This window comes from Petromyzon marinus, chromosome 5, assembly GCF_048934315.1.
Source record: "Petromyzon marinus isolate PM22_M1 ecotype Great Lakes invasive population chromosome 5, UKy_Petmar_22M1.pri1.0, whole genome shotgun sequence".
NCBI lineage: Eukaryota > Metazoa > Chordata > Hyperoartia > Petromyzontiformes > Petromyzontidae > Petromyzon > Petromyzon marinus.
The window spans coordinates 15115061-15139469 of record NC_133671.1 but is presented as its reverse complement, the minus strand read 5'-3'; the positions used below and the strand labels follow the sequence as shown (position 1 = coordinate 15139469).

General features: G+C 40.3%; 2 protein-coding genes across 5 annotated transcripts in view; both read right to left on the bottom strand.

The window, feature by feature from the left end:
- Positions 1-1565, bottom strand: part of LOC116939115 (nitric oxide synthase 1-like) — a 55805-nt gene extending 54240 nt beyond the window's left edge. The window contains exon 1 of the mRNA XM_032947077.2: positions 676-1565. The gene's annotated coding sequence lies outside the window, so the exon portion shown is untranslated. The remainder of the gene's footprint in view (positions 1-675) is intronic.
- An 83-nt stretch (positions 1566-1648) lies between these two features.
- Positions 1649-24409, bottom strand: part of KSR2 (kinase suppressor of ras 2) — a 50185-nt gene continuing 27424 nt past the window's right edge. For 2 of the 4 annotated variants that reach the window (XM_032947078.2, XM_032947082.2), the window contains exons 7-22: positions 20590-20659; positions 20034-20117; positions 18910-18971; positions 17571-17671; positions 16540-16726; positions 15860-15901; positions 14931-14997; positions 14776-14830; positions 13101-13289; positions 10890-11071; positions 9327-9423; positions 8605-8738; positions 8053-8184; positions 7623-7752; positions 6262-6395; positions 1649-4770 (exon numbers count right to left, since the gene is read on the bottom strand). In XM_032947078.2, coding sequence (XP_032802969.2) covers positions 4764-4770; positions 6262-6395; positions 7623-7752; positions 8053-8184; positions 8605-8738; positions 9327-9423; positions 10890-11071; positions 13101-13289; positions 14776-14830; positions 14931-14997; positions 15860-15901; positions 16540-16726; positions 17571-17671; positions 18910-18971; positions 20034-20117; positions 20590-20659 — 1673 coding nt within the window. In that variant the 3' untranslated portion in view covers positions 1649-4763. The remainder of the gene's footprint in view (positions 4771-6261; positions 6396-7622; positions 7753-8052; positions 8185-8604; positions 8739-9326; positions 9424-10889; positions 11072-13100; positions 13290-14775; positions 14831-14930; positions 14998-15859; positions 15902-16539; positions 16727-17570; positions 17672-18909; positions 18972-20033; positions 20118-20589; positions 20660-24409) is intronic. The other 2 variants (XM_032947079.2, XM_032947081.2) reach the window with 2 other exon arrangements.

The window sequence follows — 24409 nt, the reverse complement described above, 5'->3', positions numbered from 1 at the left end:
ATTTTTAAGGGGCACGGGGTGACCGATAAGGTCTGAATTGGTCTGTAATAAAATAGGGCACTGATAAAGGGCTGACAGCTATGGAATGGCAAGAAGTCCAGGTGGATCGGAGCAGCGGTCCAAGATAGGGAAGAGAACGGGCTCGAGAGTGAGCGAGCCAGAAGTGCTCGCTCAAGCATGAGACGCTTGGTGGAAATTATCCATATCTCACCGTCGCTAATGAGCTAACGGACAGGGGACGGAATGTTAGAATGACGAGATTCGGCGTACTGCGTTTACATATGCTGTGGCAATTAAAGTTGCACTTTAGATATTGTCGTAAATGTGAACAGACATTTGATTTTAATTGTGGCATTCATCAAACAACAACAAAGTAAATGGATGAGCTCACAGTGAGCGTTCGTTAAATATAAATGGAAGCTCTGTCATCCCTACCACCCACCCCGCACCGCACAGAGTGAAGTAGGGTCAAATATTCTTCAGCCCACAAGGTTGGGGGGGGGGGGGCCCTAATCCAGCAGTTGATTTACAAAACAGGACTGTACGATATTAAATATCGAGGATATCTCCAGCAAAAGCTCAGTGGGGAAAACGATTCAGTCTCCCGCTAAGCTCAAGAGATCGTGCAAAACACAGATGTAGCGCAACACACGAATGTGACGACGAAACACTCACCCAAGTTAAAGTCGGGACGCGTCGTTCGGCTACTGCATCTCGTTCTTGTCACGCGACCCATTCGGTCGATGCATTGCAGCGGACGCCAGCTAGGGGGCTATATAGTGGCCAGCCGTCCAGTGACGCCACTCGATAAAGGGGGTGACACTGCAAGTCACACCCAGCTTTGATTTGTTATTCACGATGTTTACTAACCTTTTGTGCAGTGAAATTTGGTTGTGGCGAAGGATAAGTTATGCCCCAGAGTTGTGTTCATCACTACGCTTCATTGCATTTACGTTGTACCGGGTGGGTAATTGCAATATGTGCTCAAAGATAACATAAATGCGTTTGTTTGGAGGTAATGAGTGGAAAAGGCTTTTTTTTTTGCTGCTGGAAATTCTATTACAAAGTGAAACGAATGGTTTGTGAAAATGTAAAGGTACCGTCTAATTCAACGCATGGGAGTATTCAATAAATGTATGCTTTAAATTAAAAAAATCAGTATCGTCCAAGCCAGTTTTTTTTCCCTTGCGCAGAACTGACCCAGAGAGAGCGAGAGAGGACCTTCCTGGCTTCAGGGCATGTATCTCTCGCAAGCGCTCATCCAAAAACAATTTCATAATTGTGGATAATTTTGTAAATTTGCACATGGCACTGGCTTATAATGGCTTCTTCTGCACGAAGAAAATTACATCTACACAAAATGTGGTGTTGTGCTTGAAAAAAGATATAACATTGTTATATCACTATTGAGATGAAATTGAATTCAAAGCACAGGAACGCAACTTAAAAGTCACCACGAATGACTTATCAAACAATAAGTCTAAATCATATACATTATGGTGTGATGAGCGGGACAAATGTTACGTCCGTAAAAACAAATGCTTACAAACATTTGAAGGTTTGTGAATTGGTTGGAAGTTAAATTCCGATAATGAATGCTAAAAACTGCCTTGCCTCGAGCTTTCAAGAAGCAAAGGTTGGGTCAAGATTTCGGATGCAAACTTTATTTAATGTAAACAATGACAGGTCCAGTGAACACAAGGGCTTCAATAACAATAGCGGCACATGCTGGAAACATTTATCAAATGCATCACCAAACACACCTGAAAATAACAAATACGACAGCAGCGACACAAATGCAAGGACACGACGACCCTATAAATATCTCTTAACTTAATATAGTAAACCAAACAACGCACGTATAGAAAATATTATAAACTTTGTTTTATACAAAATGTACAGTTGATGTAAAAGATTCAGATGGTGAGATAGTCACACCTCCCCAACTCAAACTGTCAACTTTGTCCTAATGTGAATGCACAATTAAGACTCCTATAGAAGTTCACAGCTTAGTACATTAGTTGCCAATATCATGGCATCAAGCTAGAATTAAAAACGTGCAACGTGATAGTTTAAATACGGGACCCAGTTACACTCAGCTCCAGTAACAAAATAAATACAGAAAATGTTAAGAAAGGCGAGCTGTTAACGCATTTAAGATCCACAAATGAATACCAGAGTACGGTTAAAGTTAACAAAAAATATCGGCTAATAACGTCAATTTCAGTAATATATTGTTTATCTCAGTTAAAAAAAAAATTGTAAGCATCTGGAATGTTATATTACACTGTTAATTATTTATAGTTAAGTAAATATGAAGAAATGGATTCGATTCATTACATGATTTCAATGAAGTGCTTTTTAAACAGTGAACGATTTGAAATTAAATGGAAGCAATTTTGGGCCACTTATTCAATTGTGAAAAATGTATGTGACATCTCTGTGACCCGTTTAAACTGCATGCAGAAGCAAGTCACATTTGCTCCATACTGAAACTTTTCACGTCTTATATACAAACAAAATGGCAACCAACAAAACGCGTTGTTTTCAAAATGTACACGAGTTTACCCAATTTTAAATATACGCCATTGTACATCTTGTCTTTGCCATCAAATGGTACGTACAAATTGTTCACAACACAACTCTTCTTTGCAGTGACCCAGACACATTCAGTTTATGCTACGACACTAGTTACATTTTTCCTCCCGCTCGCACCCCACCTATTTAGATTTTCTTTAAAAAAAGACGGTTTAAAATTAACATTGCAGTTCTCGTTCTGCAATTTAAACAAAACCATGCTAATAGTTTGGTCCCACTCAAAGTTGGAATAACAAATTTAATTGTACATGAAATTAAACTCAAGCCTTGAGCCTATATCATTATGCTGAGACATACACCCAACCCTTTTTTTTACTTCATATAACATTTCAAATACATTTCCATATTGCTGATTTTTATCGCAGCCCTATAGGATCAAGCATCTCGTACAGAATCTTTTCTCAATGCAAAACGCCACATTTTTTTTCCTGCACAATGCCACTGCACCACTGCAAAGGAAATAACCTAGGGGACAGTTAACATGCACCACACACAAGATCTTAACACAGTTTCACAGTAACAATTGCTATGTTATAGTGCAACATTGCTCTGCTACATTAACTTTTATTTTTTCTTTAAACAGAGCATAAACCACTATAGTCATACCTATCCATTGTGACGGCTTTTAATCATGATGAACGCTTGCATGAAAGGAAGCCACTTGTAAAAAAATGTATAGCATTTGGCTGGCCACTGCGATTTGTCTGCAATCAATAATGAAAAATGGCACGTTTTTGAAAAATCTTAAATCAAACACATGATAGAATATTACACCTTTGTATATATATTTTTACTAAATGCAATGTAGTGGAAACTAGTCAAAGGCATCAATGTCTGTGTAGATATTTGGCACTAGCTACAAACATGATTCTCGAGTGATACAAATGCATTGTTAAAAATAAACTATGTGCTGCCTCAGTAGTTTTGGATGCAGAAGCGATGTTTTTTTTAAAGAGTGATCACCTTCCAACACCAGTCTTTTCAGCCAAACAGTGTGCGTGTAACGCGCAGTTCATGTGCCCGAGCTTCGTGTCAACACACACGGACGTTGAAACTCGCCGTGCAGAAATGGTTGGGGATTTTAATCAAGCCAGTCATTCCTAAGCCAGCAGCTGTACTTTTCTGCATATTAATCTCCCCGGAGGTTGCGTTAACGGAATGCTTTTGACGTGTTCTGTAGTCGAATGTACTCAATAGTCAACCTGACAGCTACACAAAGGCCACACGGCCAAACATGTATTTTTTTTGTGAAAATGAAATGCGTTGTGACAAAAATATATATTTTAAAACCTTTCCGCGGTATTTTGTGGCATTGCATGGCAACAATCTTGTGCTTGGAGCCACAAGTCTTCTTCCAAAAGCATAGTGGTTTCTCCAGTGAAACGGACAAGTTAATTCCGAGTTGTTCAGGAGTTCGACTTGCTTGTTGCTCATATACTGATTCAGATTTCCCTGTGCCTTGTTTCACATGACCCAGATCATGCTTTTCTGTCACACAGAAAGCCTCGTGTTGTACTTGAAGGTGCGGACGAATGGTCTCCGTAAACTCAACCAAATGGATTTCGCTGTTCACAAGTAAATCTGTATTTCCATCGATTTCATCAATTATTTGTTCCTGCAGTACTTTCAGAGTCTGTAACAGCCATGAATGCGTGTATAACATATTTTTAGTTGAGCAGTTCACTTGAAAACATTTGTTTCTTCTCGTGGAATCTTAATAATTGGGCAAGTAGAGCTTTTCCCCGGTGCAACAGCTTTTGGTTCATCTCTAAGCTCTAAGTATTCAACAAGCTCGGAGGTTACTCAAGTACCCCAACGCATAAATTACAGCGAGGACAAATGTGTGGGCGGAGGTGCAGGGATATCAGTAAAAACCGCTTGGTTTCACCATGAGAGAAACAGCACGGGAATTGAAAAAGAATATGCAAGATAATGACAAAGCATTGCCAGCTCGATGCAGAACGGAACACTTGCACATGCTTCAGTAACGTGCTTTGTTGTAGTAGTATCTTCAAACAAGGGTGTTTTTTTTTTTACACGTTACACGTAAGTTATTTGTATGCATGTCTCTACATTTCCCCCACACCTCCCACATTTATGAAGTTTTGCGATTGTGGTTCTTTTCGAGTAATCGCTATGACACCTGCTACTGAAGCAGCGAAATGCTATAATCTGCAATGGAAAAAAACAAAAATATTAGATCGGAGGGAGCAAAATTAAACTCCAGGATATAAATGTCATGAAGCTGCATTTCGTGAGATTCATTAACAACAAACATAACGTTATTCTGAAAGGTACGATTGTTGGCATTCCAGCAGTATTCAGAGGCTTATGTATGAGACTCAACTTGGGTTGTTCTAATTGAAGTGACATTGCACAGTATAAATATGGCTAAATGCTCTTTACATGGCTATTAAACAACTAATATGCAGTAAGGGCAACTGGAGCAGGTTGGGACGTAAGTGGTTCCCAAGGTTGTGGGAATTTATCTTTCCGGGGCGCGAGTCTCCAGAGATATCTTGAACATGAGAGAGATGCTGTCGCAAAGCGGTGCACTACCAGTGTCAGAAGAATATATCACAGACCTGCTTCTCAACCACTCTTCACGTGACCTCTTATGCACGTAAGAGTAGTGTTCATCACATAAGTCACAATTACATAAATATATATTTTTCTTCTCAGACGTAATAATTTAACCAATTTATGTGCAAAACCCGAAGTTAATATACCAGTTTTGTGTGCGTGCAGTTATCGGTGGCTGAGACCACCAACTGTGCTACACTTGCGAACCCAGTTTATTACCTTTCCTATACTTTGTACTACTCTCGTATATTTGTATTATTTGTTGTAGTAACGTTCTGACCCGCCCCCATTGGACATCTGTGAAAAAGAGATTTACAGCTCATTGGACGCCTGCAGTATAAATAAATATTCGGATCCTTATATGAATGGACATCTTCCTGCTTTGCAACCTAGCAGTGCCACCTCAGCACGCCGAATCAACGGGTCACTTCATCAATGCTCATGATTTAAAAGTGAATTACCGTACATTCCTTTGCATTATGCTGAGTATTTCAAGTGGCAGAGAGCTTATTTTTAGTAAAAAGAAATCGGATTCACCTGCCAAAAGAGCACGAACCAGAACAGTTGTCCCAAGTAATTTAGTTTCCAGCGTGATGAAGAAAAGTGCTTGAAACTGAGAGTGCCATGTATATGAATAGTCCGTGAATCAATCCACTGCTAGATGAGGGCATGCAGGCGGCAAAAGTTACTTGACCAAACCTCACCATGCTTGTCGGTGCAGATTGAAGATGGGGAGGGATATTGCTGCACAACCCTCAACTTTCCACAAAACCTACTGCACTTGTTTTATGCACAGTGGTCAACCATCCAATGGCTTGCCAGGCTCAAACCGTTCTTAGCTTCGTAGGTCTGACCGGATTTGGTACATTCTGGATGATTTGGTCAGAGGCAAGTGTGCTGCAAGCCAAAACATTTCTCGACAATATTTAAAGATGGTTTGCCGCTGTTCTTACGCTTGCCACGTGCAAAAGTTTCAGTCGGCCGTCAAACAAACAAGTGAAAAGGCAGGACAATTTGTGACGATCGAGTAATTGCATTTCAACAGCCTACGTCCACACACACACACAGTCAAGAACTCACTCTGCAGACTTCCAAAAGTGGCAGGGATGCGAGCGGCGGCGATTAAGTTTGGGAAGTTTTTCAATCATTTCCATCAGCTGCGTGAAGGTTGGTCTCTCCTCTGGGTCGTTGGACCAACATGCCAAGATAATGTCCTGAAAAACACACACACACACATACACGGGTTTATACACATTAACTCTGCTGAACCTACCTTCATAAACGAGTCTTTTAATAGGCAGACAATGAAATTACCTTTGCCTGACAAATGGTGTTTAATACACATTTCTTGCATTATAAGGATATGTAGAATAATATCACATACAACGATTGCACATTTAAAAAAGAGTTACATTAAATGTGATGATATATTACATATGCAAATATACAATTACCCTATACATTGGAGCCACGGATTACACATTTGCATGATAATGGGAATTGTTACTCTAGCAACCACCAAACATAACCGCCAGTAATGACTTGCAATACCCTGGGTTCAGCACCATATACTGGAGTCCGGATTTCGATTTCACAAAATTACCCATGCTGCTGGTTTTGCCAATTTAAATTACCTCTTGCAGAGATAAAACAAAATTTCATGTATTGTTAATGGGTGCTGAATAATATGTTGAGCAAAAAATACAACGGGAGTATAGGTCACGAGCGTACATTTTCGTTTTACATTATTTACTATTTAAGGGACTCTCTCACATCTGTTTTACTCAGGCAAGTAACCAATTGACACATGCATTTACATCCGAGTTAAGTTATTTCACGGTTCAAATTGAGCCTGAGGTTTCTAACAATGTGCCTGCATTAAATGATTACATTGGCCAATGTATTTCCAGGCGACTAGCACAACACTCAAATGCTATGGCCATATTATAAGGATTGATCACATTCACGAACGTTTCCTTTTGAAATGTGAATTGGTGATTTCATACCAACAGGTCAGGGACTGGGCACAGCCATACACCTCTGTGGCAAATCAGAGGAAATCTATGGGGTAAAATGCTTAAAGCTGCAGTTGAGTGGCAACTAGGACCTCGGTTCGATTCCCAACTGAGGTGTCTTTCTGTGTGGAGTTTGTATGTTTTCTCACTGTTCTGCATGGGTTTCCTCTGGGTTCTGCGGTTTCACCTCATAGCTAAAAATAAATATGCAATGTAACTCGTGTTGGACAAACGTCCCAATGCTAAGAATCACCGACAGACCACTCAATTGCAATTACACAAGCAACATCACCCCCTACTGCAACAAACTTGACAGGACCCACCCTGAAAAAAAGGTCTGGAGACTCGGTTTGGCTTTCTTGGATAAAGGAGCCATCATAAATAATAAAAACAGCAAAAAATCTCCAAGTGTAAAGTGTCACGTACCAAGATCTCCTTCACCATGCTGACAGGCGTAGGGTCTGGCTTCAACCCATTTCCCACCTGCCAGATGATAGCCTCTGCGGGCTGCCCATGAAACGGCCAATCGCGCGCCTGCAGCTCATACCAAATCGTTCTGCAACAGACGAGAGCATTTACATCAAGTGTTAAGATGTCATTGTTTGCACATTTAGTGGACCATGATTTGAATTTGCTGTATGTTATTAATCATGTGACAAGACATGACCAGGCTGCAGTGTCTCCCCACCAAAGTGGCCTCTAAATGCTTTACTCATCAACATGTTCCATAATAACACGTCAAATTATGAAGACTGACGCAGGCTATTTCTGGACTAAGATAGAAAATGGACTGAGATAATCTCTCTAGAATACTGTGGATGCAATCAACACAGCCTCAAAGCTCAGGAGAGCGCACCCAAAGGCGTAGACATCGGCAGGCTTGGAGAAGGGAAGCTTGTCTGCATCGATGGCTGGAGAGAGCACGCGGATGATCTCTGGTGACAGGTAACACAGCCAGCCGTGCGGGATCTTCAATTCGCTATCCCTCCTGTTTTCACAAAGCACAGCAGTGGCACCAACGTCGTCAACTAGGCATTCTTTCTTTCTGAATGGCATCATTAGTATCGTGATGCTTGCAGCCGATTGTGATGAAACTTTAAATGTTAAATAGTGTGAAGTGTTCTATGTTGTTGAGCAAATTAAACATATAAAAGCAATCGCCACGGAAATATATTATATTATCAGGGATGAGTGAATCTTAAGTGCTACTATTGTAGCTAACACGTGTGGTTAAACTTATTATGAAAGTGCATTAATTTATACACATTAATACATTATACACTGCCTTTGTAAAATGATTCATATGTTGGTGGCATATGAACAGGTTTAGTAATGAAGACCACAGGGATATGTCTGATGTATAATTTAGCAGATGCAAATCATGTTAAGTTATATCGTGACAACGTACCTGCCATCCTGCATGACCCCGGATATACTGAAGAGTCCAAAGTCTGTTATCACCACTTTTCCATTGTCATAGAAAATGTTCTTGGACTTAAGATCTTTATGGATAATCCCTTTGGCGTGCAAGTACCCAAGTCCCTGTAAAAAGGAAAAGACACTTGAAATGGAATCAATCTCAAATGGAATTCTAAATGTCTTTAGAGTTATCAGAAAAGAAGGTTCAAGATTTCAAGTTGTTATTCTTTGTCGGTATTTGCAATTCAGTCCATGAAATGTCTTGCTAATTTAGATTAAAAACTGTCATAAGGCGTGCAACGATTAAACTCATCGATTAAAATGAATTCCTACACTCACAAAAAATACATTACACTTTGTGTGAGAAGCACTTATTTATACAAAAATATACACTGTTACCTACACATCAATGAAAAACAACAAGAACATACGAAACACAAGAGACTTAAAACAACCCGATGATATAATTTATTCTAGAATGCAAAAGACGACAATTTTTTCAAATCGCGAGGCAGCTGAATCATTGCATGCCTAGTCAGCCATGATCTATCCACTGCTGCAATAATAATTTCCCACCCAGTTACCATCTCTCAGTAGCCACCTGGAAATGCCAGTGTGCAAAACAGTTGTCAGTCACCATGTAGCGTGCCATAGTGAAATCTTCTTGGAAAAAGTGGAAGAAAAAAAACAACAACAACAAATGCCCCTTACCTTGGCAATCTCTTGCGCAATTTGCCGAATCTTGTTTATGTCCAGGTTGGTTTTTGAATCTCGAACGTAAGAGTACAATGTCCTTCCTTTACACAAACTGGTGGTGGGGAGTGGGTGAATTAAAATCATTGCATTGCGTTTCTGTACCGAAGCACATTATTACGTTGCATACACACCATACACACCGTGTTAAATGTCATTGCCCTTATAGCAGTAGCTGATTAATCTATTCACAGCACTGTTGTGAAAATTTTCTGGTTTTAGTCTTTCCACTTATTGGTTAAATAATTAGACATTTCCAACAATGGTGGTTAATGAATGAGTATCAACAATAAGATACTATTTTTAGGCACGTGGCTCACAGCCACGACTTGAGAGTGATGATATATTTACCTTTGCGCAAAGAGATATACACGATCAACCAAGGCTATTCACCGCGACGTTAGGATAAATTTTTCCCCAAGGATTGCATTGGTATTACTGATATCCATTGCAATTTTCAGAAACCACCTTCCAAAATAATTGCAACTTGTGGAAACGCGTCGCACAGCGTTCGCTCGCTCTCCAAGAGAGATCGACTCGGGAGGAGCGAGGAACTGCATACAGGCTGTGAGCAGGGAAGGCAGCCACGCGGAGATTTGGCGCCAACGCCGCTGCGAAAAAGCCTCGGTCAGAGTTCATGTCCTTGCGTCACTCCACCTCTTCAAAGGCAATTTGTCACTCCCTTCATGTAATCTCATTGCAGCTCTTCCACCACTGTAGCATAATTGCCACGAATATATATTAAAAAAAGATTAACCGTAGCACATTTTGTTGTTTAGTTTTAAAATAAAATTGTGCTTATGGTACAATTGGGTAAAACAATTTTTTTTTATTAAATGTTCTGCATGTACTTTTAACACAACAAACTCTTAAACTAAGGTCAAACAATCATTTCAAACATTTTCACGATTCAATAAATTCGCTACATTTTGAAAAATAATGTCTTGTATTTTACATTTTCAGGACAAGAGTTGGGCACACCCAGTTTCTTTTTAACATTCACGTTCATTTTGTTGATTCAGAAGAGGACCTGTGTACAACCATCTTGCTAATTATGTGTTTGATTTAGCCTCCTATATGCCAGGGCATCTCACAGCACTTTACATCACGTGTCATCTCAAAGACTTGAAAGGGCACACCCCGTGGCAGCTGTCGCCAGGGCCATCCATAGTGGGGTCCAGGGCCCAGGGCAAATCACACTGTGTGGAACCCTCCGACGCCTTCAAACTAAACTGGAAGTTTTACGTCTGACACCGTGACGTGGAAGCACGGGCCCCCGAAAGCGTGGGGGCCGGGGCGGTCACCCCGATTCACAGTACCCTCGAGATGGCTCTGGCTGTGCCTGTGGGTACAAGGTGATTCAGCACCTAACTAACTTTTACATTTGGCACATGTAAACCCCATGTTATAGATGCCAACAGAACAGATAATACGAAAATAATACGTCTACGTGAAAGTGACCTCAATTGATTAACCCCCCCCCCCCCCACCGCCTCCCCACACACATTTTGTGTCCCGCACCTCGTGACAATAGCCAGGTGTGGGGGGTTCATGCAGGCTCCCATGAACAGCACCACGTTCTCGTGCCGGGTCTGCCGGTAGCCCATCACCTCCCGCTTGAAGAGCTTCACAAACGCCTCGTTGTCTCGCTCCATCTCGATGAGGCGGATGGCCACTTGGCCATGCCAGCGCCCACGGTATACCTGCGACAGAGCACAGCAACAGCTTGTTGGCATGTTTCGGTGTTTGCTTTGTGACCTTTTTTTAAAAATGTAGTCAAGTCCTGATTATCCGGGTTAATCGAAGGGAAGGGTAGCCCCGGATTAAGACAAAAACACGTATATTATGATGATGATGATGACTGCTTGTAGTGCGATCGAAATGTCGTAGTTTTTTGTGATTTTCTTTGAACCTATCTACGTGACTTTACCGAAAGACCCAAAGAATATGAATTCCTGCAGTCACGAAAGCTTTAAGTCAAGATTGAACGTATAATACAAAATATATGGAATATATACGTATACAAATTAAGATTATGAAAGTGTATGCGTTACTTACCTACATAAAATGTGGACGAAATGGTATAATGTCACTTGTTTTCATTGTTTTGTGAAGTAATCAGATTACTTTCCAACAGCCACTATTACGTTATCCATTGCAATTCACAAGTAACCATGTCACGTTATAGATATATTCAATGTTATCATAGATTGACCTGGATTCTATACACCTTGCTGCTATATGTAAGAGAATATTGTTGGTTAAGTTGAAAATCGCTTGCTGAATGAGGGCCTCCGAATTGGCAGGGTTAGCTATGTACGGTGGCGAAAGAAGTTCAAAATACATAGAAGAATTTACTTGGCCATACTTCACCGGTGGTCAATGCGGGTTGAGGAAGGCGGGGAGGCATAGATGTGGAAGCACAATGTAGTAGAGGACAGTATATGTGTCATATATATTCTGCACATTAATGCAGCCAAAAATGGAGTATTGTAAATCAATTATTACATAATGTAGTTGTAAAAATGAGTTGTAAAACAATTATGGGGCAAGATTGCATCCAAATATTCATGTAAACATGTATTGGTTAGTAATGTATTTAATGACATTCCTCACATTAGCATTCCAAAATGGAATTCGATTGTTTTTGTTTACGTTATTCAGGCATTGATGGAAATTAGTAAATGCATTTACTATGAGCACTTTGCAAATCAATTATTATTATCATCATCATCATCATCACCACTTTAATATGGGTTTCTGAAAAGTTCTTGTAAAATAATTTACAGTCATCATTTGCACAGTAATTGCATGCATAAAGAGCACAAAGTTATAAACGTAGAATGTGAAACATCTACCCCAAGGCTGACAGTGATAAAAGCAAATGTCTTATATTGCGGTTATTCATGCATTTATGTGTCCATATTCACATTTTGTATAAAATAATTTTGTCTTTTCCTGTGGGGAGCAATAGCGAAGTGGTTGGCGCACTTCGCAACTAACCCGGCGGAACATCGGTGAAAATATCTTCAGAATCTCGTTTTATACTGGAGGAATCCGAAGAGCTATGAAGCTCAGCTCAGCCTTCAAGGAAAACTGGTGCAGTTTGTAAACATCAGCACCGGTGAGACATTGGTGGAGAGGCATAATGTGAATCTTGGCACACGACGTGACAACCTCACTTGACATGGGGTGGGGTGCAGTGTAACTGAAGTCACTTCTCAAGTCCTGGGCATTATCCTTGCTGTTACGAGTCACAAGTGTCTAAAGCCCAGTTGTTTACAGCCATGGGAGAGGGTTGCGCCCAGAGACTTGTATGCTGGTGCTATGTAGATTGTTACTTTGCAGGACCATGATAGATGGTGAAGGCTTAGGGAGCAGGTTTCCATCCAGGGGCGCTGCGGTGGCGAGATGTTAACTACCTCGCCTAGTACGCAGGCGGTCGTGGGTTCGATTTCGACCCTGATACCTGTATATTTGGAGTTTGCATGTTCTCCCCGTGGTCACGTGGATTTTTTTCCGGGTCCTCCAGTTCTTCCCTCCGCATTTATAAACATGTGTTTAGAGTATTTGGCTGATGTAAAATTCCACGCGATGAGCCACTTCATGTGAGCTATCATTTGTGGCCAGGTCACTTCTGAAAAAGAGCTATCCAGCTCAGTGGGCCTTACCTGGTAAAAATGTAAAGTTTAGTTCAGATCATGACTGATGATGGTGCCATATACGACTTACTTTGCCAAAGCGTCCACGGCCGATGAGCTCATCGACGGCGAGCTGCTCGTAAGGAATGTCCCACTCCTGCAGGAAGATGGTGGTCTGGCTCTGCTTGCGGGGCAGGTTGCGGAGCGACAGGGCGTCCGGGAGGTCCTCCAGGTCATCCTCCTCATCCGACAGCGGCTCTGGATCAGGACTCGCCTCAATCTGCCAGTAGTGGCCACGTTCACGGAGACGCGTTGCAGAGAAAACGGCCGATTGCCATCGACGATAAATCACGTACAAATGTGAAAGATGTAATAAAAAAAAATAACGGAATTTAATGGGCATAAAGTTCAAGGTATTGTCGGTGAATGTTACACACGTTGTGTACAGTTTACTGGACAGCACCTTGAGTCAATCCACAGATGGATGAGGGTCTCCTAACACCATGTGAGTCAAGGGGTTATTTGACCGTACATCACCACACTGGTCAGTGCGGATGGATGAAGGCAGCATAGACGTTGTAGCATGGTATAGCACAACAATGGATTTTGTGGCACTGACCTCTGCTGGCAACGTGGCCCCACAGTAATCTACAGTGCCTACTTTATTCATGGTGGTCGCCCATCCAAACACTCTCCAGATTTAACCGTGTTTCACTTCTGGCTGATTTGGTCATAAAAAAATACGAATTTTAATGTACACAATGACATCGCCTACTGGATACTGCCTGAAAATGAAGTTGAAATTAATTATATTCTGCGAGGAAAGGTTTTTTTCCCAGATTGCTTGCTCTGATATATTATGATACATTATAATAAAAACGCTCTGTTTATGGGCAGTGGTAAATTACATTCGGCTCATGCTAAACACGAGAGTTAGAGAAAGTTGAAGGCTTATTATGGCAAGACAGACAAAATAACAAGACAAAATATTTTTTTTTACAAAAACGTTTACATTCTATAACTAACTTATGGATCAGTCTCCAACCTGCCTATGCCTGTGGAAGAGCCATTGAGTAGACTGTACTGCCACCTTGTGGAAATGTTTAAATGCATACGGTTCAATCACAACAAGTCAAGTCAAAGTGATTTCATGGTCAAGTAAGCCTTGAGGTGGTGTTCATCACCTGTTTACAGCCCTGAATCAGTGGTGGAAATTCCAAATTCCCTTGGCAGGAACTAGTCTATCCACAAGAGAATTACTACTGACATCACCACAAAGTGATACTAATCAACACCAGAGGGATGATGGGCTGAGTCAACCGCCAACCAGGATTTGAACTTTCAAACCTTCTATTTGTGAGCCACTCACGCCTACAAAACTGCTGGACATATTGGGATTTAAGGGCCAAACTGCACTCTTTTTTCCCCCAACATGTTCTTTTCACAGGCTATCTGGCAGCAAAACCCTATATAGAAACACTAAACATGCAAACAGATAAATTAAAAGTTATATTTATAGACACACAGGCCAAAACAACAGTGGGCAAAATTACAAAATGTCACAATGTTGTAATTGCAATGCAACAGATGTATAATTTGTATATTCTGTAAATGATTCAAAAAGCTGTGCAAGCGTGGCAGATAATTCAGCTTGTAACTGGGGGGCTTCCCTTTATTGTTAAAGCTCACACTACACACCGATAATAGCCCTGCCACTTTGTGATGCAGAGATGAGAAAGGATGATAAAGAATAAAGCGGCTCATACCTCAAGGATTGGCAGATTTCCAGGCAAAGGAGGTAGAATCTGATTTTCATTTGACCTACAAAACAAATGCAAAAATGCCATGTTCCCAACAAAAGTTTCAAAGCAAAAAGGCCCAAAAATGATGAACATTATGTCGTAGTATTTTGGATACATACTCATTATCGGAGTTGACTGGATGAAGGATCACTTGTGGAGTTTTCTTGTGAATCTCAGGAGACACATCTATCAACATTTAAACAAAAAAGATCAGCTTTGTTACGATTTATCAGTGTACGAGTGGACGGGAGGATGGTAACACTTGTGAAAAGAAAAATAAGAACGGCATGGACCTTTTAAGCTGTTATTCAGTGACGTTGATATAATTGCATATTTTTATGTTCTGTTCATAAATCCTGTGCATCATGACTTTTGTGATGTGAAAAATATCGCATATTTCAAATGATAATGTTAAGTTATCGCAAAGCTGTGATAAAACAGAATTTTTTTTATGAACGTCATATAACCTATTGTCACATAAAACATCTTCACCACCACGATGGAGATTCTTAACTCAGATCACATGGTGTGTGATGTAGTGCGTGTGTGTGCTCATAGGATGGGTCAAATTCTTACCTAAATTACATTTAAACTAAGAACATACAAGGTCAACAAAATAACACACTTTTTCTTTATGGGCGATACATTCCAATTATTATTAAAATTATGATTATGGCATCAATAGTTCTCACAAATGTTTCAGCCACTTCAGTCGTAAAAAAAAACACTTCTATTATACTTTTCTAGGCCTTGGACTTCTCTCATGAACTCTGAGTTGAAAAGAAAAAAACATTTCAGGTATTGCCTCGTTCCTTCTGTCCATAAAATCAGGCCTTGTATCATAGTTATGGAAATGTCTCCATTTCATCGATTAATCTTCCTCTTGACATCACTTAATTGACGCTGAAGGTGCTGTTACGTTCTGTTATGTATACTCAGCAATGCTGTGTAACCCCAGCCTTACTCTGCATGCCTAAGAATGTGAACCTAAATTTCTATTTATTGATATTCTGTAAAAGACCTTTGAAAGATTTGCAAATTAACTTACCTGGGAAAACAAATTGCTGCTTGTGTTGAAAGCAGTGCGCTGCTGATATGAGCAACAGCAGTAAATACAGACACAAACAAAGAGTTAGCATACACCTGTGGATCGAATCAGCAGGTGAACATGTGCTCAGTATTCAATGGATGTGTGCAAATTGGCGAGTGAGATTAGTGTGACACAGATAAGCGATACAGACACGGTGTAAGCAGGAGACATGAGTAGAGACAAGGAGAAAGAAAGACAAGGGAGACAGTTGGAATAAAGCAAGTGGCCTCACTTAGGATGTGAGATATGGGGTAAGAGAGAAGGGGCAAGCGAAACACAGGCTGGGGATAGAAGAGGACTGCAACAATGGCAATTAGGCGAAAACACGATGATAAAAAGCAACAATGATAGTAATGGTAAAGTGGTCAGAAAGGGAGGCATGGCAGTTGGCAGGGGTTAAGTAGAATACAGATCACAGTGATAGCCACGAGTGGAATTTATGGCAAGCGGTCATTTAAACACCATAATTTACACTGCTGGAGTAAAAAAAAAAAATGCAAACAACAAAATCTGCGAATGACTGACATTCAAGTAGTTGCGGTTTGCCTATACTTTGATAATTTACCGGAGAATGGAAAAAAACGAGAGTGCTTAGAGGGCACAATGCAGAGCGGATGGGCGCGTGTGCATGGAGCTACCGGCGAAGTTGAAGTGCGGTTTGGCGTGCCGCACGGCTTGTGGTGACGGGTGGAGGCAGGGAGAGGGCGGCGTGGCGCTAGGGGGGTTGGAGATGAGGTGTGGAGCCGGTGAGGAAGGCGTGGATGAGGTGGTGCTCGATGGGTTACTGCTGGAGTCCGGCTGGTAAGGCACCGAAATCTGGTCCTGCTTTAAAAACGAAAGTGGAAATGCAAAAATATTTACGTTCATCGATGGAGTTGCCAAATGCAGTGGGTAACCTTGCTGTGGCACCCGTTACTGTTAACATAAAATAACGGAAACAAGATGCACGACCATGCAAATGAACAAAGATTTGGCAGTCCGGGCCCGGGAGCCTCAAGTTTACCCTCCGACTCCTTGTGTAATACACGACACACCTATTCACCAAGTTGAAGAACACGTGGAAATACAGCTAAATGCAAAGATGCGTTATCAAAATTACAAATATATACGATGACTAATCTGCGACTGTATTACTTTAGGCTACTTTCTTGAACGTTGTAAGGCATTTATTCAGACTGTGAAATGATATTGCCTTCACACATTTCATACACGGAAAAAGCTAGTTTTTTTTCACTGATTTTTTGCTGCACCAAAGCTGTCCAGAAAACACATTCTAACCAAGTAATTTCAACTCTGCAGATAAGGCTAATATGACATCAGCAAAAGTTTACAATGTTGAAGTAAAGGTAAAAGGTGTAGCCTGGGCTGCAATGTCTTGCTCATGGCACTGCTGGTGGAAGGGCCTCTAATAGAGAGAGAGAGAGCTCCTGAAAGGCTCCTCTAGATGGTGTCTGGCCTACTCTTCCATGCTGGCAAGACGTCTAGGAAATGGTGGGAGTATTCACTACACGTAACGTGCTGTTCGACTGTCCTGAACCCATTCATACGCCGAGGTGGACCAAGGAGGAAATGATTTAAGAAACTTGCCCATCGTTTCAACTACCGCGCCAGGACATGGCACTGGCGACTCCCCTAGATTTATGTCGGAGATGTTAAAGAATAATGGTACCTTCTCTCTGGGCAGCGTCTTGCTCTGATGCAAGTCAACCATGCGATGGGGACGTCTGTTGTTCATGTCGCAGGGCACAGACTCCGTGCGCTTTAAACCCGCTGCACGCATCACGAGAAAAAAGGTCATATTTGTTTCATTATAAAATGAATATGGTTAATTAATGTGGTGTTTCTGCTGCTGTGGTAAATCACGGCAATGAATGTGCTTTGGGAAACTATATTTAAAAGATTTGCTATATTTATTGATTAAAACTGGTTTAAAAAAAGAAATCAAACCTTTTACATATTGGCTGACTACAAACCAATCGCAGAGCAACGCTAAAATAAAAACCCTGCACACTGCAAGCTAATGTAAAATAAGTCAAGAGACAGTTTATCATGGAAACATTGAACAAAAAAACTTGCCCTGGTTGCTAAGGATTATCTGGCGCTGATAACAAAGAACCATTAGTGCCCTGTGCTGACCTAATGCAGCCATTTTGTCGATGGTGCGATATTCAGTTGTGCAATAAGCCTAAAACAATGTTTTGTTTTATACAGCAGCATCATTCATGCAAATTGCATCTCACAATTGCTGAGAACCCACAGCCAAGCTGAAAGGAAACCATGTGGTGAACCAGTGCCAACAAATCCCCAAACTCTGCAGTTCTCTAGATATTAAGATGTTTTCAGCAAATTAATGAGTGTTGATACATGTAGACGAAAACCAGAGCACCTGGAGAAAAACCAGGCACACGAGGGGTCAAAACTAAAATTGTATCTCTGTGAGATGAAATGTGCATGAACACTCTATAAAACTAAACATTATTCTAATCATGATATGCTTATGGGACAAGTGAGCGATTGCATTGTCAACAAAATGGCTGTCAGGTCAGCATAGGGCACCAATACAGAAAGCAAAGATGATATTCGTCTGCACTTTGCTGCATCTCCTTCTTCTGACCACCAAGTTCGTAATAAAGGTTTTTGGGTTAGATCGCGTAAATGTGTCATTAATCCACCACCATCCGACGCAGCTGATTATTAAGGTTTGTCACTGAACAAAACGTGCCAATCAGCTATTACTTCAGCACATCGGTTCGAAGGCGAGTAAACCAATAACATTTACAATTGAGTAGGGGTATGGGCACCCTCGACGCCACATGGGAAGAGAGTTTCACATTTGTGCGTCGATCCACCAAGCCTCGCCTCGCCAGTGCTGGATTACAATCGCGTGCCGCACCACCGCCAAAGCTAAAGGGATTTACGTTTGTTCATCTTACGGTTTTTACAAAGTGCTTTTACGACTACTGTATTTGTTTTTCGACCTGTAGAGTTCCAGAAAGCCTCTCACTTACGGCGTATAAATAGCAGACGACACGGAGGCGCCTCCTTTGTGCACTTGTTATGGCATTTTAACCTGCATTAAAAAAAAACAAACAAACAGGATTTGATTAAAATTGTTTAGTAGGAACGTGGATTGTAAATAACTGTTTGACAAATCCCACATTTTTATTTTGACCAAACCAAAAATAGGGAAGGGAAACTGCGACAACCACAACATTAAATTTTGATTTAAAGCTTACGTGACTGCAGTAATTCATATTCTTAGTTCTTTCGGTAAAGTCACGTTGAAGGGAAACAACAAAATAATAAAATATATATAAAACAATAAAAATTCTCACGACGTTTCGACCATAACACAAACGGTCGTCTTCAGGTGTGTTGGTTTGCATTTATGCATTTATGCATACCAACACACCTGAAGACGACCGTTTGTGTTATGGTCGAAACGTCGTGAGAATTTTTATTGTTTTATATATATTTTATTATTTTGTTGTTTCCCTTCAACGCGACTTTACCGAAAGAACTAAGAATATGAACCACAACATTCTTGAATATATTCAGAAAAAGCCGACTTTGGATATAAGTGCCCCCCCCCTCCCCCCCTTGGGAACAAGGCTAAGTGTGCTTGCATCAGAAGTTGCCTTTTTCCTTCACCTATCAGTGGAATGTAAGAATGTGTTTCTTATACCATAACTGTGCTTATACATGGTATCCATATGTACAGTGAAAGTTTCTACTGTGCTATACAATATAATGCGAAGAATATATAAACGTATTACTGAGCCAAACAAAAATGTGGATGCGTTTTTAGATTTTTACTGATTTCATCTCCAAAATGTTCATGAAATCCAGTTTTACGTTTTAGAACTTGTCAAAACATCAAGAAGTGAATTCCATACAAAACATGATGTATTAAAATGTTTACCTGAAGAAACATTTACACAGTATAATTTTTACACGCGTGTTAAAGTTTGAGCGCTCTACCTCCCCCCCTTTATGTACCCGCGGCTTCGGAAACAACACAAACCTTCTCCACAAGTCGAAACATTACCTCACGTAAAATATGAAACCACATGTATGGATGTATGTAAAGTAAATGAACATGTTCTGCTGCGATTAAAATCGTTCCACTCACTTGCAGTTTTTACATTTAACGCCAAACAGCATTCCCTTCGCACACACCATGCAGGTCTGTGACATCCAGTATTTGGTCGAAAATCTACCAAGAAATGCAAACAAATGCAGCATTTACCAGTCGACCTAGATAGCAGAGCATTTCTACAGTATTACCAACACATGTTGAACCTGTTGTTGTTGAACTTCCTTCACAGCGAACGTAGCCAGCCGTACTAATCGGAAGTGCGGAAAGTTTTCAAATAATTGTAATGGAGAAGATACACAATAATTTTTGCTCCTTTAGCAATGAGCCAAAAATAAACATACAGGGAGGTAATAACCTGCATTAAATCTTACTGCTGGATTTTTTTAAAGTAATCTAGATCAAGGAGAAATTGGGTTTGGTTAAAAACATGTTAAAACAGCAGAAGTTATTTCACTATAAACTTGGTTTGAAGCTTTCGTGACTGCAGGGATTAATACGCTATTATGTTATTTTATTATTTCTTATTTATACGTGACTTTACCGAAAAAAACAAAGATTATTTCACTATCTACATAGAGAGACTGCAAACCTGTGTTTTATTGAGTTTCCAAAGTCCCTGCGTGCATTCTGGGGAGACCACCGAGGTACCGTCAGTGTGTCTGGGTAGAGAAACGGGGGTGGGGAACAGGATTCTTAAGCCAGGTTATGAATGGTTGTCAAGTCACAAATATTGCTTGCTCAGCAACCCAGTATTATGACGAGCAAAACACACATGAAATCAATCTACACTTAAGCATATACGATGAAAGAACAATGATAATACCTTCGCCATCATTCAATAGATTTGAAAACTAAATAAGCATTACCCAACACGAGTATGATAAAAATTTAAGTAAATTTTGATTTAAAGCTTTCGTGACTGCAGTAATTCATATTCTTGGTTCTTTCGGTAAGTCACGTTGACTGTAACACAAACAGTCATCATCAGGTGTGAAAACCAACGGCAAGAAACATTTGAAAGAAGTGGAGGTCCGCATATATTTATTTATTTATTTTTAAACGCTCGCACCACGGACAGCGATTAGACAAGTTGGTTTATAAGGACGAGTCCATCTATGTTCGGAAAAGAGGAGGGGGGAGACGAAAAATTAATGTATGCTGTCTGAAAGCCACCGTAAGCATGAACAATCAATTAAGACCAGAAATGGTTTATCAAATCCTTCCAATAATTGCTAAGCCAGAATCCATCTTCTTGGTTGAAATTGTCTCTGTGTTTGTATATGTGGATAGCCTCATGAACGAATCTCTTATGGTAGCCCGATGGCTTACAAAGAACCTCTGTAGGAATAGGTTTTACCCTTTTAACTGGCACAAAAACTTACACCTTTATTCAAGGCATCATGTTTGCAATGACCACAACACAAGCAGTCAAAAATGTAAACAAAAAAGACAACTCTGATAATAATATGCACTGTCCTTGAATTTGATTGGTCCACACCCGAGACAGCTTTTCTTAGAGCCTAGTCTCCATTGGTGTTGGACCAGAAGACGCCAAAAGGCGTACAACTCAAAAACAGCGCACTATCAGAGTATTGAGGGCTCGGGGTGAGCAAAGGAGGTCTCATAATGTTAATGCTCACCCCGAGCCCTCAATACTCTGATAGTGCGCTGTTTTTGAGTTGTACGCCTTTTGGCGTCTTCTGGTCCAACACCAATGGAGACTAGGCTCTAAGAAAAGCTGTCTCGGGTGTGGACCAATCAAATTCAAGGACAGTGCATATTATTATCAGAGTTGTCTTTTTTGTTTGCATTTTTGACTGCTTGTGTTGTGGTCATTGCAAACATGATGCCTTGAATAAAGGTGTCAGTTTTTGTGCCAGTTAAAAGGGTAAAACCTATTCCTATATCTTGTTTCTGGCAAAGGAGGTCTCATAATGTTAATGCTCACCCCGAGCCCTCAATACTCTGATAGTGCGCTGTTTTTGAGTTGTACGCCTTTTGGCGTCTTCTGGTCCAACACCAATGGAGACTAGGCTCTAAGAAAAGCTGTCTCGGGTGTGGACCAATCAAATTCAAGGACAGTGCATATTATTATCAGAGTTGTCTTTTTTGTTTGCATTTTGACTGCTTGTGTTGTGGTCATTGCAAACATGATGCCTTGAATAAAGGTGTCAGTTTTTGTGCCAGTTAAAAGGGTAAAACCTATTCCTATATCTTGTTTCTGGCAAAGGAGGTCTCATAAAGAACCTCTGTCTTGGAGAAGTGAATGTCATGTGAACCTACTGAATTATAACAGTGATCTGCCACGGCCGAGGTGTTGGTCCTACCGTGTTTAAGGTCTGCTTTGTGTTCACGAATGCGGTCCGAGACATGTCATTTGGTTTCTCCAATGTAACTACTACCACAGAGGCAACTTAGTTTGTAGACACCAGGGTACTGTATGTCCGGAATCACATCTTTTACTGACGGAACCAGATCACGGATTTTATGTAATGTGTTGAAACGTACTTGGATCTTGTTTATTCAAGATTTTGGAGATCTTTTTTGTGATCCCCGCAATGTAGGGTAAAGTGATGGTTTTGAAAGGCTCCTCAAGAGCATCCTTCTTCATGGTTTGAGTGATAGCTTTGCGGATTGTATAGTCGGAGTAACCATTAGCCTTAAGAGCTTGGTGTACGTGCTTGAGTTCACTGCCTATGTGTTCCTGGTCGGATATGCATTGGGCTCTATGGTGCAGAGTCTTGATGAGAGAATTCTTCTGTGATGGGTGGTGGTGGGAATCCGGTTTCAGATAAGCATCCGTATGGGTAGCTTTCCTGTAGACAGAGTGGCTCATTGAACCATCAGGTCTCTTTTGTATTTTAATATTAGTAGGCTCACATGACATTGACTTCTCCAAGACAGAAGTTCTTTGCAAGCCATTGGGCTACCATGAGAGATTCGTTCATGAGGCTATCCAACATATACAAACACAGAGACAATTTAAACCGAGAAGATGGAATCCGGCTTAGCAATCATTGGAAGGATTTGATAAACAATTTCGGGTCTTAATTGATTGTTCACGCTTACGGTGGCTTTCAGACAGCATACATAAATGTTTCGTCTCCCCCCTCCTCTTTTCCGAACATAGATGGACTCGTCCTTAAAACAAACTGCCAAATCGCTGTCCGTGGTGCTAACGTTTAAAAACAATAAATAAATAAACTGCCACTTCTTTCAGATGTTTCTTGCCGTTGGTTTTCACACCTGATGATGACTGTTTGTGTTACAGTCGAAACGTCGTAAGAATTTCGTTTTATATATATATTATTATTTTATTGTTTCCCTTCAACGTGACTTTACCGAAAGAACCAAGAATAAAAATGTAAGAAATATGAAGTGTAATGTGTATAAAAAGTATGACAACTACATGAACAAACATGTCATATTCATGTTAATTTAATGGCCATCACAAGTAAATATTTAAATTTTGATTTAAAGCTTTCGTGACTGCAGTAATTCATATTCTTAGTTTTTTCGGTAAAGTCACGTTGAAGGGAAACAACAAAATAATAAAATATATATATAAAACAATAAAAAAAAATTCTCACGACGTTTCGACCATAACTCAAACGGTCATCTTCAGGTGTGTTGGTTTGCATAATTTTTTTTTAAACGGCGCATTTATTTATTTTTATAAATGTATTTTTATAAATAAATAAATGCACCGTTTAGAAATAAATTTATTTTTATAAATAAATAAATGCGCCGTTTAAAAATAAATTTATGCAAACCAACACACCTGAAGATGACCGTTTGAGTTATGGTCGAAACGTCGTGAGAATTTTTTTATTGTTTTATATATATATTTTATTATTTTGTTGTTTCCCTTCAACGTGACTTTACCGAAAAAACTAAGAAATAAGTAAATATTCAGTCAAAACAAAGTGACGGCTGATACATGTCGCGATCATTCGTATTTCAATTCAGTCGGGAAATTATCGTCAACTATAGCCAGAGCATAGCCAATAGATGCGTCTACACAAGGCAATTGATATAAAACTAAACGAGTGCAACTCTAATAGCCTCGACTCTGAGCCAAGTAGAGACTGACTGTAGCTCGCAAATGAATCTGAATGTCAAAAAAGCACCAGACATGCAGTTGCCCAGTTAGAGCACAATAATAAAAAAACTCAATTTGGAGACAACATGAATTTAATAAAGTATTAAAGCTTTCGTGACTGCATAAAATTACTCATTGGTTTTTTCGATAAAGTCACATGTGTAGAAATACAATGAAATTATATTAAAACAAAAAACAATCGTGACGTTTCGATCACAACGCAAGCGATCTTCATCAGGTGTCAAGAACAAATCACGGAGGTAAATACAACTGATGAAGATCGCTGCGTTGTGATCGAAACGTTGTG